General features: G+C 36.8%; 1 protein-coding gene across 2 annotated transcripts in view; it reads left to right on the forward strand.

Annotated features, from left to right (window-relative positions):
* FBXW4 (F-box and WD repeat domain containing 4) overlaps positions 1–18,344 on the forward strand; it is an 84,001-nt gene that overhangs the window by 14,728 nt on the left and 50,929 nt on the right. For both annotated transcript variants that reach the window (XM_083364368.1, XM_083364367.1), the window contains exon 5: positions 448–542. In XM_083364368.1, the coding sequence (XP_083220494.1) occupies positions 448–542 (95 nt within the window). The remainder of the gene's footprint in view (positions 1–447; positions 543–18,344) is intronic.

The following is an 18,344-nucleotide window of genomic DNA, read 5'->3' on the forward strand; positions in this document are numbered from 1 at the left end:
ACAAACACAAACAATATGCCAAACTTTGAATACCTCTAAGGTTTTTAATAGGGACAGAATAAATGGAGTGAGGACCAGAGGCTTCAATTTTAGCACGTGAAAAGTAGAATATCAATTCTGGAGGGTGGTGAAGAGAAATTTTGGAATTTGAAACAGGTTCTGAAACTCAATACCTGGTTTGTGTAAAATCATTCACAAACCATTTTAGACTGGGAACAAATAATATATAATGAGGTATAATTATTATTAAGTGTATGACGTTCTGTTATTTCATTGCTATAAACAAAGTTATTCTCCCCAAATCTTGTAACTGAAATAATAGAATGGAGGTTTTACATTAATTTAAGAATGTGTTCAAAGTATCTCATTGGGAGGAATTTTCTTTTTAAACACAACTATTTATATATCCATCTTACTATGCACCATTCATCTTTTTTCTCTCTTCAGGTTTGGTCCTTATCATCAGGCAGGGCTGGGCAGTGTCTGCATACAATACAGACAGAAGACCGAGTCTGGTCTATTGCTATTAGTCCATTATCAAGGTAACAAAAAAGACATTGAAAAAAATCTCCCTTCAATATATGGATATCTCACATCTAATGTAATATTTTCTATTCATAGAGTTGCCTATCCTACAGTCAGAAGAAGTTTAACATTTTGTGTCACGATAGAATCAATCATAAAATTGCAAAAGCTTTATTTTGTAGAAAAAGATGAGAGTGGTTTGAACGATATTTCGGTTGTATATATTTTTTCCCACTGAACTGAACCCTAAGATTTGAGAAATTGAATGTTTTGATTTTATTTTATTGATTTGTAAAGTCAAAACTTTTTATTTCATTTGAAGTGGGGTGAGAATAAAACCTTGAAATATTTTGATATGCAGTAGTTTGTTAATTTATGGAGGTTAAATAAATGAATAAATAAATGAATAAATAAATAAATGAATAAATAAATAAATAAATCAGTTCTACTTCTTACTTGAAACTACAAAAACAGTTTTTATTTCAGTCTTTTTCAAAAATTGTTACTATACAGCCATTCAGAAGTAAGGAGTTGGTTCTCTTAATAATAGCAAATCTAACCTTCGTATAATACATGTAAGAGCTGAACATATTCAGAATAATTTATGAAATGAGATTAAATATGGAGAAACTATTAATACTTAGTATTGTACTCAGTTTCCCCCCATTATTGAATCATCTGACTCACTTGCACAGTGCATTACATCCTCACAATTTCATGATCCTTGTGCACTTTTTCTTTTACTTCCCAATATTTTTTAGATCACTTCAATTAAGTTTGTTTATCTGTTGATGTTTATGAGTGCTATTGATTTGTTTTAGCCAGTAATCTGATTCCTGGCACTGTTCTATCTAAAGGATTTGTGGAGAAGGAAGTTACGATTTTCTTTTGCTTTCAGCCTTTGAATGAGTGGTGTGGCTCACCATGCTTTTAGAAGGCAAAAGTTCCATATGTACCTGCAACTAAATAATCATACAAATGTTTTATTTTTAACTTTCATTTCTGCTTATTGGGCGCACATTTTAATTGAATAAAAAGGGCAATCTCTCTTCCTTTAAAAATTCCAGCACTATTCTTGTAGTCCATGTTCTCATTATAAACACTAGTTTGAAAACATATGTGATCTTTCACATTGTTTCTGTTTCTTTCACAATTATGATGCTATGAATTCTATAACGCTTAATTATATTACAGATGCATGAAGTACAGTGCTGTATTCAATAACATGTCCCCGCATTCAGTGGATCTTTGAAAAATTGGATCTGCGTGTATCAATTCTATTTCTAATTGGTATCATATTGCTATTACTGCACTGTCACTGTCTAAATATTGAATTATTTAAAGTACAAATACAGAGCCTTGCTAAGAAGATGAAAGTCAAAAATAGCATGAAATGAAAAATTGCATTTGTACTATTTGACTTCAGAATATTACTAAGTATCACATTACTAATAAACATCAGTATTAATTACAGTAGCCTCTACTAATAAACATCAGTATTAATTACAATACCCTCTGTGTATATATTTTGTGTTCTGTATTTCTTAAACTGACAGGATTACTGTTAACAGTGTTCCTTCTAATTTCTGACATGCTATGTGAGAAAAAAATTGTTTTGTGCAATTTTTCCTAAACAATTTTTGCTTATCAAGATGAGCACAAGACTAAATTGCAAATACATGAAATAACAACTGTTGAAGTGTTTATATATTTCTTAGTTAAAGTATAGGAACTGCAAATATAATTTGCCACATGCACAGTTAAAAGTTGTTCCACCAAGTCATTTTTGACTCGCAACTGGCAACTGTCTCCAGTATTTTTAGAAGTGGTTTGCCATTGCTTTCCTCCTAGACCTGAGTGGGAATGACTGGCCCAAAGTCATCCAAATTGGACTGGTGCAGAACCAGAACTCATAGTTTTCTAATTTCTAACCTGATGCTTTTAACCACTACACCAAAATAGCTTTGTACATTCTTGCTTATAGAATATAATATATTATTTATTTATTTATTTAATTTGTATACCGCCCTTCTCCTGAAGGACTCAGGGCGGTGAACAGGGCAATACATATTAAAAAACGAGATACAAAAATTAAAAGTGATTAAACAACAATGCCCATGAATAAGTTAGTGCCAAAAGAAGAGCGGGGGTGGTGGTGGTGGTGGTGGTGTCATTTCATCCCCCTTGACCTCCTTTCTTTAGTTTATCCATCTAGTTACTGGTAATTACAATCAATATTATGTAAGTACTTAAATTGTTTTTTTTTTCTTTTTGGAATTTGCTATTGTAATGGAAGGAAAAAAATAGAAAAAAAGAAAGACATTATATGAAAAGATTTTATATAGACCCTTTTTTAATTATTTCCCCATTTCCCCCCTCCTCCTTTGAATGTATTCCAAACTTACTGAAACTTTAATGATTAATTAAATTGAAATATGTATACAGTTATAATGATCCTAGACCCTATATGGCCCAAAACTCAATAGATATTAATTAAATCTTTTTAGGAGAGAGGAAGGATGCAATAATTTAGTAACAGTATACCAGAATTGGAAAGGACCTTGGAGGTCTTCTAGTGCAATCTCCTGCTCAAGCAAGACATTCAGCCTTTTGGAGGGAGGCAGGAAATGAATGTCTCTCTTGTGCATTGGAAGCTATGGTGTGCGGAGCTATAAGACTGTGGAAGGAATGCCTGCCTGCTGTCCCAGGGGGAAAAAGCCCACCTTGCTTTACTGTAGAAGGGAGGGATGCTTAGCGACTCTGTGACATAGATCTAATGAATTTGCCTGTCACGTGGTATTTCCACTCAATCTGCACTGCTGCAGTGCCACGTGGTACTTGCTGTTGCTATTAGCATGAGGTGGCAAGCTTGTGTAGGACTCCTCACACGTTGTGAGCTCAAGACTTTTATATGGCTACATTTATTTAAACTTAATTTTGTGTGCACTTACTGTGTCTCATAGAATTCCTTTGAAGAAAGAAGAAGCAACTGGGAGTTTACAGTCAGGGACATTCAGCAATGGCAGGTTTTAAGAGGGAGCTCATAAATTTGTGAAACTGATCAGTTGCATTTGTTTGGCAAATTGGGTGAGGGTGGACTTGCTGAGTTGTGTGCTTGCTTTGTTGAACATATGGACTTGGTTGGGGGGGGGTTTCCTTATAGTTGGACTGATTCCCTGGTTAGATGATCAATTAATAGCTAAGTCCCAGGGAACACAGAGGCAGAAAGAGGAGAGGTAAATGGGAGCTTGTGATCAAGAGGGCAAATTTGAAGAAGGTTTTTAAAATTTTATTTTATTTTATTTGCAAAGGAGTTAGTTGGAGCAGAAGAGTAGGGAGGAATGATTTTCTTCTTTGACACAAAGCATCAAGGAGTGGAAGACACAATTGCAAAATTAGTAAAAATGTAGCGTAAGTTCTGTCTTAGATTAGAATTCCTAAAGAATTCCTTGAATTATCATCCAAGATGATAATACCTTGGAGATAAAATCAACAAACAAGATAAAAAGTCAAACAGGCAGCAACAAATGGAAAATCAAGACTGGAAATTAAGATCAGCAGACTTAAGATCAGATGCAAGCATGCTAGAACATATTAAAGAACAAGAACCGTAATGAATACCTGATCAGGAAATACCACCTAGAAACAAGGAAGATTAAGGAAGCACTGGAAATAATAAAGCAGCAAATAACGCCTATAGCCAAGTCGATCAGCAGATACAAAGGTTGAATAGCACACTATAGGGAGTATGTCCAGTTTCAGTTGAACAGAAATGTTTCTATCAGTCCATCGATGGAGAGATCACAGTGAACCAGTCAGAACTGGCAAAGAAGAAACAGTGCAGTTCTGGGCACCTCCAAAGAAAAGCAACAAGAACGGAGTTTAGATAAAGGAGGTGAATAAGAATTTTTTTTTAAAAAAAAAAAGCTTAAATGAAAGAACTTATAATATCCACCAAAGTGGTGGAAAAAGAGACAAGGCGGATCAACAAATGAAGGTGAAGATGAACTGCCCCTAAAATCCAAACTCAGTTGAGGAAATACCATCAAGACAATTAACACTTGGGCACTTCCAGTCATTAGATGCACAGCTGGAATGGTAGACTGGACTCAAGTAGAATTAAAAGCCCTGGATAGAACTTCAGAAAAATAATGACCATGAATCATGCCCTTCATCCTCTCAGCAGTGTTGACAGACTCTACTTACCAAGGAAAATAGGTGGTGTGGAATGTTGCAAGTACATCAGATAATTGAACATCACTAAAACACGTTTAATGTTATAACTGGGTTTCTGTGAACATAGTCTGGTGTGTAAGAAATAAGCTCTAAAAAAATTGAAATTTTTAAGTCAATGATTTTGATTTATGCATTTCTGTTACGATAGTACACATTCTGCCGTGGAAGCCAGATAAAAGATGTCAATTTTTATGCAAAAAACAATCACTGCGGCTTGAGTAGTGTATTACATAGGTTATAAATAATTTTATAGGACTGCTGCTATACATTGCCCAAATTGTTAAAAAAATGTACTCTTAGTAAACTCATTTTTTATTTTGAATTACAATGTCTTTCATTTTCTGAATTTTTCTGTGATAAACTTGCTTTGAATTTGGAGCAATGATATCTGATGTAGAATTTTTTTGAAGCCTAAATTAATGGTGGGAAAGTGAAACAATGAAATACTCTGGCTTCAATATTTAGGCTATCGGAATATTTTTTTCTATCCTGTCATTAATTAATTAATTGATTTGATTTGATTTGTGTGCTGCCCATGTAGTATTTTCCTTACTTAGGGCGTAGGGCCTGGTTACTTGAAGGATCCGCCCCCCCTGCAACTCCTGTACTATCTGTCTGGACAGTTCAGTCAGAGGCATGCCTACACTCCTGAAATCTATGTGCCTCCCAACCTGCTGGCATTCTGAAAAGGCTTAAGGACCAGGTTTTTCTCCCAGTTCTTGGGTTGGGATGGTTTTATTTATTTTTATTTTATTTTAATTCCATTTATATCCCGCCCTTCTCCAAAGACTCAGGGCGGCTTACAAGCTTAGCAGAAGCCTTCTTATGCCTGCTTATTAGGGCTTTCACACACACCCCAAGCGGCATTATTACAAAGACAGCTTAATTGCCCCCAACAATCTGGGTCCTCATTTTACCTAGCTCGGAAGGATGGAAGGTTGTCTATTTCTTTTCTTCTTCTTCTTTTTTTTGGTAATTATAACATTTTATTTTTATTCTGTTGATTTTATTCTACATTGCCTAGTGTAAATTTGGAGTCCGATGGTAACTTTATTGAATCATTTGTTCCTAATTCACTTTAGTAATTCGAATTAATGAGCATGTAAGGGAGACCAGTTTCTTTCCATTCTACTAAGTGAGCACTGTTTGACATTTTCTTTGAATATAGAGTTAGAAACTATTAGAGCAGCTCAATATTTCCAGCACCAATAGTGAACACAGCCGTTTTAAGATTTTTTTTTATTAGTTGCACTGATATTAAGAATCTTTGAGCTGCTTGTTCAGAGCTTCTAGAATTTCAGGTGCTAAGCACCAAGTGAATTGCTATTACTGGGCATGCTCTTGTACTGCACACTGTTTTATCTTCCTAAGTGATGACCTGTAGGGCTGGCCTCTTGTCAGAACACTAACGTCTCTCCCTGGAGTGAACACACACTCTCTGTCACAATATTTACCTAGTGTGTTTTTCCCCCCACTGGGTGATAAATGGAAGCTTGCAGAGTGGCTTCTCCATCAGCCACCAGGTTTGGATCACTTGCTTGTTTTATGAGACTGTTGATCACATCACATTTCTTTTTCCTTCCCACCCCCAGTATTAGAGACGATTAGCCACGTCATTAATTCTTCAATTTGATGGCTGATATAGCAAGGCCTGAAACACACTGCTGACCCTATATAATAGAACCTTAGCTCCTTAACATATTAATGATGGGAGAAGTTAATTAAAATTCCACAGAGAGAAGGTGTCAGTTAACCTATAAACCTGTCAGTTTGAAAAACCTCAAAACAAAACCTATTGCTGCTTTCCTAGAAAGAACAAACAGTTTGTGCGGTGGGGAGCAAGACTGATACAGGGTAGGTTTTTCTTCATCCAACTTAGGTCTTTGAGTAAAAATAATTTCAAGGTGGCTAAGTATCCTAGTCCGGTTTTAGATTCCCAAACTTCTTTGCTCTGAATATGCACGTATTTAAAACAATGAATTGTTGCCTGTGTAATGGAACATAAGTTTGCATTAATTCAAAATTGCTGACATGTGCTGTGACTGATTATTTTCCCCTTATGATATTTTAGAATTCTAAGGATTTGTGATAACACTTCAAGTACTTCAATAACCTAACTGTAAAAGCAAAAATATGAGAACCATGATACTAACTTTTTTATAGTAGAAACAGGTATATCAGTGTGCTGGATTGAAGTCAGAGGCATCTTGAATACCAAAATGTACACTATCATACAAGTTAAGCTTGGTTGCCTCTTTGGTATCTATGGGGCAGATGGAAAGAGGCAAGAAAAGACTAAAGATCTAGCTTTTGAGTTTACTAGGGCTACTTGTATTTAATTTTCATCACGCCCTACAATATTAAGGCTTGCCTTTGGTTATGTCTGCAGTTTTATTAACTGTTAACCAATTTAATAAGAGAATGTGCTACTCTGTTTTATTGACTTTAGGTCCACCTTTGATTCAATATTGAGAGCTAGACTATGGAACAAACTTGCCAATTCTACCCTAGATGGGTACCAATCTCCTGAGATATCTGCTACCTGAATAGTTTAAGTCTGTTTATTTTACCCCACAAGCGTTTAATTAAAGCAATCATCTCGATAAGGGGAGCACACTAGCACCATCACAATGCAGGTAGTCCTTGAGTTACAACAGTTCATGTCAAGTGCCAGGGAAGTCAGAAAATCCAGGCAGTTCGAATAAGTTTTCTACAAGAATCTGAACTATGACTGTCAAGCAAATTGGTGGTAGATAAGAGTGAAAGGAATTCAAGATGATCTGGAGTTAGATCTCTTGTAGGCACAAGAGACTCATGACTGATGATACATTTGATCCCTTCCCTTGAGCTTAGCATGGTCATCTCCTATAATACATTTAGTGACCATTGGAAGTTACAGAAGCCCTGAAGAAAGTGATTTATGACCATTTTTCACACAACCATTGCAGTATCTCCATTGTCATGTGATTAATATTCAGAGGCTTGGCAACTGACTCATATTTATGACAGCTGCAGTGTCCTGGGGTTTTGTGATCACCTTTTGCAACCTTCTGAAAAGCAAAGTCAGTAGGGAGGCCAGGTTCAGTTAACAGCTGTGTTACTAAGTTAACAATTGCAGTGATTCACTTAACAACTGTGGCAAGAAAGGTCGTAAATGGGGCAAAATTCATTTAATAACTGTCTTGTTTAACAGCAGAAGTTTTGAGTTCAATTTTGGTCATAAATCGAGGACTACCAGTATCATACAGTTTGTACACAAATTCTTTGGTTGACCATCCGAACAATCCAACTTCCCTCTCCCCAAATTAGTCCACAGACACTTATCCATGATTTTGAATGCTAATGATGTTCTTCTGTCCCAGATCTCAATTAGACTAAATTCTTTCATGGATGAATAATTAATATTAAATTATGAAAGAAGCACAAAAGTCCTCATATTTACTGAATATCCAGAATCTACAAGTACCAATTAAACTGTCACAATACTGAGCAAATCAAGACTTTCAAATATTTTGGAATTGCTTTTCCAGTAGGAGAAGTATTCACTTAGTCTAGGCAATCCAGAATAGCCTAAAATCAGTTTTGCCAATCAGAATTTTTTGTTGATCTAGGATTCAATCAATCAATCAATCAATCAATCAATCAATCAATCATTCCTACTGCATTAAAGTTATTTTCTGACAGTATTCTCTCAATTCCTGAATTGATGCTCAGTTAAGGCTCTCCGGTAATTACCCAGAATTGGAAACTACAATCTAATTTTCTATAAAGTATCTTTCAAGTTCCACACTGTGGCTCAAACACAATCCTCTGCTGTGGGGTCCATGTAATTAAGATTGAAATAAAGTTTTGACTAATTTTCCTTCTTATTAAAGTCAAAATTTCTGTCCATAAGCTGACCCCTCTGATGCTAGCAGATAATTTTAGTGCTGGATGGAGGAGATACCTACCTGAGTAGCTACATTTCTGTGGGTTCTCCAGTGGCTCTCTTTTTTTCTAGGTATTAACAGACCAAAAAAGTACTGACACAGTATTTGCTGAACGTAGAAAGACAATTAGATTAATCTCAGCCACCCAAATATGTTTTCTTAAGTAGTTGATTTTCCTCTCTCAAACATGTAGGATACTTAAATGCTAACAAACTCAGTAGGGTTTTAATATTAGTTCAACTTAATGTTCTGCTATCTGTTGTACTAGATGGTAGGTATAAAAGAGTTGTTGTTGTTAGCTGCGAAGTCGTGTCTGACCCATCGCGACCCCATGGACAACGTTCCTCCAGGCCTTCCTGTCCTCTACCATCTTCTGGAGTCCATTTAAGCTCATGCCTACTGCTTCAGTGACTACATCCAGCCAGCTCATTCTCTGTCGTCTCCTTCTTCTACTGCCCTCAATCTTTCCCAGCATTAGGCTCTTCTCCAGTGAGTCCTTCCTTCTAATTAGGTGGCCAAAGTATTTGAGTTTCAGCTTCAGGATCTGGCCTTCTAAAGAGCGGTCAGGGTTGATCTCCTCTAGGACTGACCGGTTTGATCGCCTTGCAGTCCAAGGGACTCGCAGGAGTCTTCTCCAGCACCACAGTTCAAACGCCTCAATTCTTTGGCGCTCAGCCTTTTTTATGGTTCAACTTTCACTGCCATACATTGCAACTGGGAAGACCATAGCCTTGACTATACACACTTTTGTTGACAGGGTGATGTCTCTGCCTTTTAGTGTGCTGTCTAGATTTGCCATGGCTTTCTTCCCAAGGAGCAAGCGTCTTTTAATTTCTTGGCTACAGTCCCCATCTGCAGTGATCTTCGAGCCCAAGAAAATAAAATCTGTCACTACCTCCATTTCTTCCCCATCTATTTGCCAGGAATTGAGAGGGCCGGATGCCATGATCTTGGTTTTCTTAATGTTAAGTTTCAACCCACGTTTTGCACTCTCCTTCACCCGCAACAAGAGGCTCTTTAGTTCTTCTTCACTTTCTGCCATTAGAGTGTTATCTGCATATCTTAGGTTGTTGATATTTCTTCCGGCAATCTTAATTCCAACTTTTGATTCATCGAGCCCTGCCTTTCTCATGATGTGCTCTGCATATAAGTTAAATAGGCAGGGTGACAGTATATAGCCTTGCCGGACTCCTTTCCCAATTTTGAACCAATCAGTGGTTCCATGTCCAGTTCTCACTGTTGCTTCTTGGCCCACATATAGGTTTCTCAACAGACAGATAAGATGGTCTGGTACTCCCATCTCTTTAAGAACTTGCCACAGTTTGTTATGATGCACACAATCAAAGGCTTTAGCATAGTCAATGAAGCAGAAGTAGATGTTTTTCTGGAACTCTCTAGCTTTCTCCATGATCCAGCGTATGTTGGCAATTTGATCTCTAGTTCCTCTGCCTCTTCAAAATCCTGCCTGTACTTCTGGTAGTTCTCGGTCCACATACTGCTGGAGTCTAGCTTGTAGGATTTTAAGCATAACTTTACTAGCATGAGATATGAGTGCAATGGTGCGATAGTTTGAACATTCTTTGGCACTACCTTTCTTTGGAATTGGAATGTAAACTGATCTTTTCCAATCCTGTGGCCACTGTTGAGTTTTCCAAATTTGCTGGCAAATTGAGTGTAGCACTTTTACTGCATTGTCTTTTAAGATTTTGAATAGCTCAGCTGGAATACTGTCACCTCCACTAGCTTTGTTATAAAAGAGTACCTTATGCTATTTATGACCTTGTGACATAGGTGCTATTGAATCTACTGCTCATGTTTTATTACAGGTAGAACTCTACTTACGACCACAATTCAGCCCAAAATTTCTGTTGTTAAGTGAGACACTTATTAAGTGAGCTTAGCCCCATTTTATGCCCTTTCTTGCCACAGTTGTTAAATAAGCCCCTGCAGCTGATAGGTTAATAATCCGATTGTTAAGTGAATCTGGCTTCCCTTTGACTTTGCTTGTCAGAAGATAGCAAAAGTTGATCACATGGCCTTGGGACACAGCAATGATCATAAATATGAACCAGTTGCTAAGCAACTGAATTTTGATCACATGATCAGGGGATGCTACAAAGGTTGTAACTGAAAATCAGTCATAAGTCACATTTTTTCAATGCCATTGTAACTTTGAACAGTCACTAAATGAACTGTTGTAAGTCAAGGACTACTTGTATGTGGTAGCTTTTACCAGTATTCCAGAATTCACTTTATTTACCTTTACATAGCAAAATATCATGGCCCTACAGATTCCTTTTACCCTGAGGCCTTTCCTTTCGGACCAGTCAGACTATTTCCTTGGATGCTAATAATTTTGCCATAAAATATTAAAACTAGGTGGGACTTTGTTAACTAATTTGTTTAAAACAGCTGTTTTTTATGTTTTTCATGCCAGTTATCTTACTGAACACAAAATAATTTGATTCTGAATATTTGAAGGGCACATTGACTCATGATTTTTCAATATAATCAACTTTTTTCATTATGCTAGTAAATAGGAGAAAAATAACTTGAACTTCTGTTGTGTGAGAATAGTGATATAATTTAATAGACTTCCTGCATAAAAAGTAGATGAGAAATATAACTTAATGGAAATGCATAATTCTTCTCTTATTTTGATTCTCCTGTTTTTTTCTGATATTGTAGTTTCTAAGATTTTAATTACTTCCAAGGGCGGAGGTGTTTCCTGAAAGGTTAGGAGACAAACTTATATCTTGTATCATAAGGACAAAATGCCCATATTAGTTTTTCTTGTCACCTTGATTACATTTCAGTCATAGGACTGCAGGTTTCCATTTCCAGTCACTGAACTTTTCCCTTCATTTTTCAAACATCCAAGGGGAAGAATGAAGAAGGTAATTTTCCTGGGCCATGGTCGCTGTTTACTTTTGCTTGACTGTGCAGCATGCCTTTGTTTTTCCACCTTTGATCAGTGCCCTGCCAGCAGATAATTTAGCAATTGCATCCCAGAATGGAACTGTGGAGTTAATGTTAAAATTAGCTTTCCTTAAAAAAAAAACCTTTACTGGTTGAAGAAGCAGGGATTACAAGAGAGGAGGCAATAGAGGCCATAAATTCTACCAACTCATGTAGCTGTTGCAAAAGTAAAACCTTCTGATGTCTCCACAGCACTTTCATTAACATTTAAATTAAGGGTTTGTTTTTCAGCAACCAGGCCTTTTATGGCCTAAGTCATGCAAAGCTGTTTTTCTAGTCAAGTACAATAGCAATCATAGTTTGTTTGTTTAAAACTCTCTGAGGAGGGCAGAGACCTGACAAATGTTCATTTTTTTATTTATTTAGTATATGGTGAAGTTATATTTGCCAAGAGACTACAATGTGGGTACAAAGATAACCTACAACAAATCTGCCCAGGTACCAAGGCAGCTGGATGATAGCTACTTTCTTACAATTAAATTTATCCATGTTTCTTGCCTTCCTCTTCTCTGGTCTTCAAAAATTCTTTTGAGGAGCATTTGATTTGTGATCGCCTTGGGTGGCATGAACATTGGACAACTTTCATGCTTTAAACAAGAACTTATGGGGGCAAAGAATCTATAAGGGAAATGGAAAACAAGAATGGAGTATTCCTAATAGCAGTGTATGTCTCTTTACCACTGCCTTTACTTTTGAATTCGTATGTTAAAATTTTGTAGGGAAGTGAGCTTCTGAGAGGGTACATGGCTAGGTGGGTGGAAATATATATTAAAGGGAGTTAATGGAATGAAAGAATTGGGTATTGATGTGTTAAATTTGCTCAAGAATTTTGATCATCTTCAAATGATATTCAGTATAGAGTACTGTAGCAGATTATATCATACAAAGCACTCCCATCTTTTTTGAAAGCAGGACATTGTGTGGTCAATGGATATAAGGAGGTGTGTGTATGGGGGGGGGGGCAAAACTAGTCCAAAGATTTAAGTGGCAGCCTATAGCCTGTAGTCCTTTCTTTCTAAAATCCGACTTATTGTCATATATGCTTTGTGTCTGAGACCCGAAAGAAGATCCAATCTTAGAAGAATTACATCAATTTTTTGAAGAATAAAAATGTAGTCTGTTTTATCTGTCCATCATGTAAATGTTGTAGTACAAACAGCAGCTTATTTAAGTAATAGGAAAAATGGATTCTACACACCTTTTGTTACTTATTTATAGCATATATTAAGAATTGATGTATACTGAATTCTGAAGTTATAGTTGAGTCACGTGTAAACCATGAAGAGACTTTGAAGACACAGTGTGATGTTAAGTATATACATTATACCTTTTTTATTTTCCCCTCTTGACTGAGATGTGATAGCACTTGCCCTCCAAAGAAGGTTAGTTAGTTGTGCTATGTGACAAAATTACTTTAGTAGCTTACATGTTGCATCAGTTCCAGGAAACCCGATCAGTATTGCAAGCACTTACAGTAACAAGGAGGTGAAAGCTGCCAGCCTCTGTCTCTCCAGGTGCTGGTTGTATTGAATTGCAGGACTGCTATTAAAGCTACCCAGCCTGATGATTAATGTAGGATGCAGGGAATACACATTCTTATTCTGCCATGGTGATAACTTTCTCTGAAAGCTAATTCTCTAAATAATATTTTCATCTGTTTACCTTGAGCAGCTCTTATTGAGTATCTTTTTCCTTGATTATACATTTTAGTTGTATTTTTTTTCCTGCTATATCTTCAGAGGTACACTCTTGCTGAACAATATGGAGGAATTGGCATGCTATATTTTCCATGTAGTAATTTATTTTCTGGTGCATAAAGAATTCTGTGGGAGAATCTCTCTAATCCTTAGAGAAACCAGGATCTGAAGCTGTAATTCTGATTCCTGACTTATCTGGAAAAGACAAAACAGGAATACTGATCTATACCTAACTTTAAAAAACATGTGGTATTCAAGATTGCTCAGGTGCTTATGTTGGTAAAAAGAAACAGGTAGAAGGAATTCTTTATTTATGATAAACAGAAATCTAAAGGGCCTGGCTTGGTGTTGCGTGACAAGTTAAAGCTGCCTCTTAAAACTTTAGGAATGTAAATGGATCCAGGGATTTATTGATCTGTATATTTGATGGAAATCACTATCTGATCTAGGTATTGAAGGAGTCAGTAATACTTTGAATAAGGGATGTTTGTAGGTATGTACTTGAGGTTCATGTTATGAGGCTTTGTTTGTTTCTATTTTTGTCTTTCTATGTTTTCTCTTGATGGAAAATTTTGGTTACTTATAGTAAGAAGTTGATCACCCTTTGAATGGTTTTTAAGGAGGGCCAATCAGCACATTAGCTGTGAACCACTGTTTTAAATTTCTGTCAAAATAGAATCTGCTTGCCTAGTGTAATTATGTAAAGAGGGTCTGCTCTGTCTCCACTCTGCTTGCAAGATACATGTATACGTCAAGTAAACAGTCCTGCATGGTGACCCCCACTCTCTGGCCTACTCCAATTCTCATTTTCTAGAAGCAAATTATACTGGTACTACTCTAGTAGCCATTTGGCCCTTAGTTCAATTTGGGCAGCTGTGATAGATGGTTTAATATTTATTGCATTAATGTATTGTATTTTGGAATTTGTTTGCCAGCCCAGAGTCTGTAAGGCCCATGAAACCAATAACATGAGAGCTAGCAAATGATACATACATAAATAAAACCAAAGGATGTTGGTGTCAGATATTTATATGACTCACTATCATAGGAGATGCCCCATCCTGTTCCTCAGGACTCTTTTAACCTTGGAAACCTCTCTGTTGCTGGGAAAAGAAGTAAATCTATTCCATGGTATCTTGCAATATCATCCTTGACCAGTGGCTTCTAAAGGTCCAGTGAATCTTTTATTAGATGATGTCAAATTTTTTATACTGTGACCTTAATAAGTGGAAATGATTGGCAGACAATCTTGGCCGAAAGAGTGGCCAGTTCCTTTCATCTTCTGTAGTGTAGCTTGGAGACAATAGGCTCAGCATATTTTCCTTGTTGTTCCTCCTTTGAAAAGGGCCTGGTATCTCTACTAGGTACCTGTGACACGGGGGTCTTGATTGGGGTCTCATAAAGGGCTTTGCTAGTGTGTCTAAAGGCCAAGAATACAAAAGAGATCAGTGGGTGGGGGCCTCAGCTGACCGCCAAAGAAAGGAGGGGAGGGTCCTGAAGGCAGTGAAGGGAGAAGCAGACCCTGTTGGGAACTCCTCAGAAGAGGAGGGGGAGAGGAGTGGCCCATTTTTGTCCCAAACTCATCAAGCACATCTGCAGAATTGTCCCAGCTGCTGCCTCCCAGTTTCAAAAGAAAATGATCGTTTGATAAACCGGCCTGATTTGCCGCTTTCTCACAAGAGAGGGAGGCCCACCTTTGACCTCTATGATTTCACATCAGACCCAGCTTTTCTTTTCCTTTTCAGTTCTTGGAGAAACTTTGAAATACATCCTTTGCTTTCTCTTTCTATCCCTTTACTATCTATGCCCCCTTTTTCTCTTGCTTTGTTAAAAGAGAGTTGATAATGGAGGGAACAGGCATGCAACTTTGCATTTTACAGAAGTAATCAAAAAATTTCCTGGAGTAGAATAAGCCCAAAGTATCTATCCAATATATTCTCACTTTTTTATGTTAGCCAGCACCTAAGAGAACTGATGACATTCTTAAATATCTCTCAAGCTGGCATCTTCTCTGTATAGGAAGAAACAAGAACACATGTATGTTTTTGTGTGTGTTGTGTATTTTCACAGAATGTAGTTTTTAGGGGAAAGGTATATGAATAAAAGACAGTACGATCAGCTGGAAGTATTGTTCCTACTCATATGTTTGTTTGCAAACTCGTCAGAAAGCAGGGAGAAAACAGAAAACCTTGTATTTGTATCAATTAATGGGAGAGGGAATATTATATGGGAATTTGGGCACAGAATTATTTCAATATTATTATGGCAAGAGGATGCTCTAGTGAATCATACTTAATTCCACAATTCAGTAAACTAATTTTGTGGGCTTGAATTGCTGGTGCCAAGAGTATATTTCAGTTTTCAGTGTACAAGTAGTCCTCAATTTACAGCTGCTTCCTTAATCACGGTTCAGGTTAAGGACAACTTCTGAAAACGTCAGTTATGACCTAGATTCAAACTTATGACTGTTGGCCCACCTCAGTGGTCCCATGATCACAATTAGAGTGCTTGGCAACCAGCTCACATTTATAACTGGTTGCAGTGTCCCCTGGTCACGTGATCTCAGCTGATGACCACAATGGCTTCTGAAGGAAATTCTGGTCCCAATTGTGGTCGTAAATGGAGGACTACTTGTAATTGTGCAAACAAAAATGCATTAATAGGTTGTTAGAATAATTAAAATGTGTATGTTGCAACTACTACATTTATCTTTTATTATTTTTGCCCACAAAATAATTTATATTTAAAATACAAGTTTTTATTCACTCTGTTTTCAAAATCAGTCTTCTATAGCTGATGATACCCAGCTTTTTATTTCCACCCCAAGTCAACCCAGTGATGCCCTCGCCGTGATGTCCCGTTGCCTGGAGGCGTTGAGGGTCTGGATGGGGAGGAACAGGCTTCGTCTAAATGCGTGGACATCTGCTTTGAGACCTCCTAGCAATGGCCATGCTGGATTGGAAATCCTGGTAGTTGAAGTCTGTTCATTTTAGGGTGCTTGTGGTGGGAAAAACAGCCATACAGAAAAACCAAAGAATATTTCTATAATGAAAGATAGCCAGGATGGTGTTGTGATTAAGGAGTTGGATTATGGATTATGAATATAGAGACCCAGGTTTTTGTCTTCCCTTGAGCATAGATGGAAGTCAGCTAGATCATCTTGTCAGCCCTGATCACCAATAGGGTCTACCACTAGGTAGCTGAAAAAATAAAATTTGTTGCTATGTGTAGTAAGTGGACTGCATTGCAAAACAAGTGGAACTTTCAACCCAAATGGGAGAAATATGAAGAACAATTTCTATAATGAAAAAAACCCTGAATAGCATTGAAATGATTTGCATTTAGTTTCTGAATTTGTCATATCTAATTGTAGGAATGTTTTCTTTTTCATGTTAAATGAGTGGTTACAGTGTTGAGGAGATCAGTTCAAATCCACTTTCAGCTATGGAAGCTCATTGGTGATTTTGAGACGCTTTCTCTTAGCCCAGTCTACTTCAGGATCCTTTGTTACTGGGGACATAAGGAAAAGCTCATGGAAGTTGCTTTAAACTCTAGGAGAAAATATGGGATAGAAATCTGTTAAATAGATAAAAAAGCAACTTTTTGGCTTTTACCAGTCCCAGGAGGAATCTAATCTGGCCCATTTCTATCCATCCCTGTCATATACATACATATGTAGGTTGTTGTGTGGAAAATAGGAGAAGGAAAGTGTGTTGGATATGTTCACTGCCTAAAGTTATTTGTAATATTGTTTGTAAAAATAAAGGCTGATACAAATAAATATAAATATACATAATTCAGCTTCAGTAGAAAAAAATCTTCAAACTTTGCAATGAAGAAAACTCTTTCAGAATAAGATACAGAGCAAGTGTTCATGTTTCTGTTTGTGTAGATAAGTAGTGTAGGATAGATCCTTATCTGGACCTTTGAGTATTAAATGTGGAAACCAAAAAGCTTCTACTACTTTTCTAGAAAAAGGATAGAGAGAAGTATGGCTCTTGGCATAGATCGTATTTTATTACCTTCAGATCTTGAATAAAAAGCACTTCTGCAAAAAGTTAAATGGGATTGTAATTAAAACATTTTTCCTGATGTGTATAAATATATCCAATGAGGGCTTTTCATCTCAGTCTCTTATTTATCAGACCTTTTTAATTATTTTGTTACAAGGCTGCAGTGCTACTGTGCTAGACTGTAATCACTGTACAATGAAAACAATATATATCTTGGCAGTTCCTTTAAAAGCTGATCTGGGTAGGGCTTTTGGAGATTTAGAAATGGATTTTAAATGCAGCACCATGGCTTACTGTATATCATGCAAGTTTCCCCTTTTTATTTTGATTGACAATTTATTGCTTCATACTCCAGTTCTTGGACACACGGCCAATATATAGTTAAGCATAGCTACAGTAGTTCACTGTGTTCACTATGATTTTTTTTCCTAAGCTCTGATAAAGCTAGCAAAGCTAATAGCCACAGTGGTGGCTATTAACTTTACTAGCTTTATAAAGGCTTAGAAAAAAAATCATAGTGAATAATTCTATGAATAGCTACTAGTCAGGATGACAGAATTGGAGGCAATGTACATTTTGGGAAATTTGAGTGAAAACATGTTATTAATGCTAATGTACACTTTGTTTGACCTACCATAGATAGGTCTTGTCTCAATACTATGGGAACAGAATTCTGGGAGGGAGGAGTCCTTCTCTGATGCAACACAACTCTTGTATAAACTTCATGTCCTGAAAGGAAATCGAATTTGATTAAGCAAATTAATATAATTTACTTTGATTATGAAATTGAACTTCTCTGCCTCTTCCCCCCAATCCCATTCAATTGTTTTTAGAAGAATGCATATTTCATTTATCCTCTGGTGTATTTCAGTTCCTGAAATGATGTGTTCATGATGATTGTTTAAACAATTTTTAGCACTGACACATTTATACCGCAAGAAAACAGTCTGATTTCCTCTGAAAGG

This window comes from Vipera ursinii, assembly GCF_947247035.1.
Source record: "Vipera ursinii genome assembly, chromosome: 5".
NCBI classification, from domain to species: Eukaryota; Metazoa; Chordata; class Lepidosauria; order Squamata; family Viperidae; genus Vipera; species Vipera ursinii.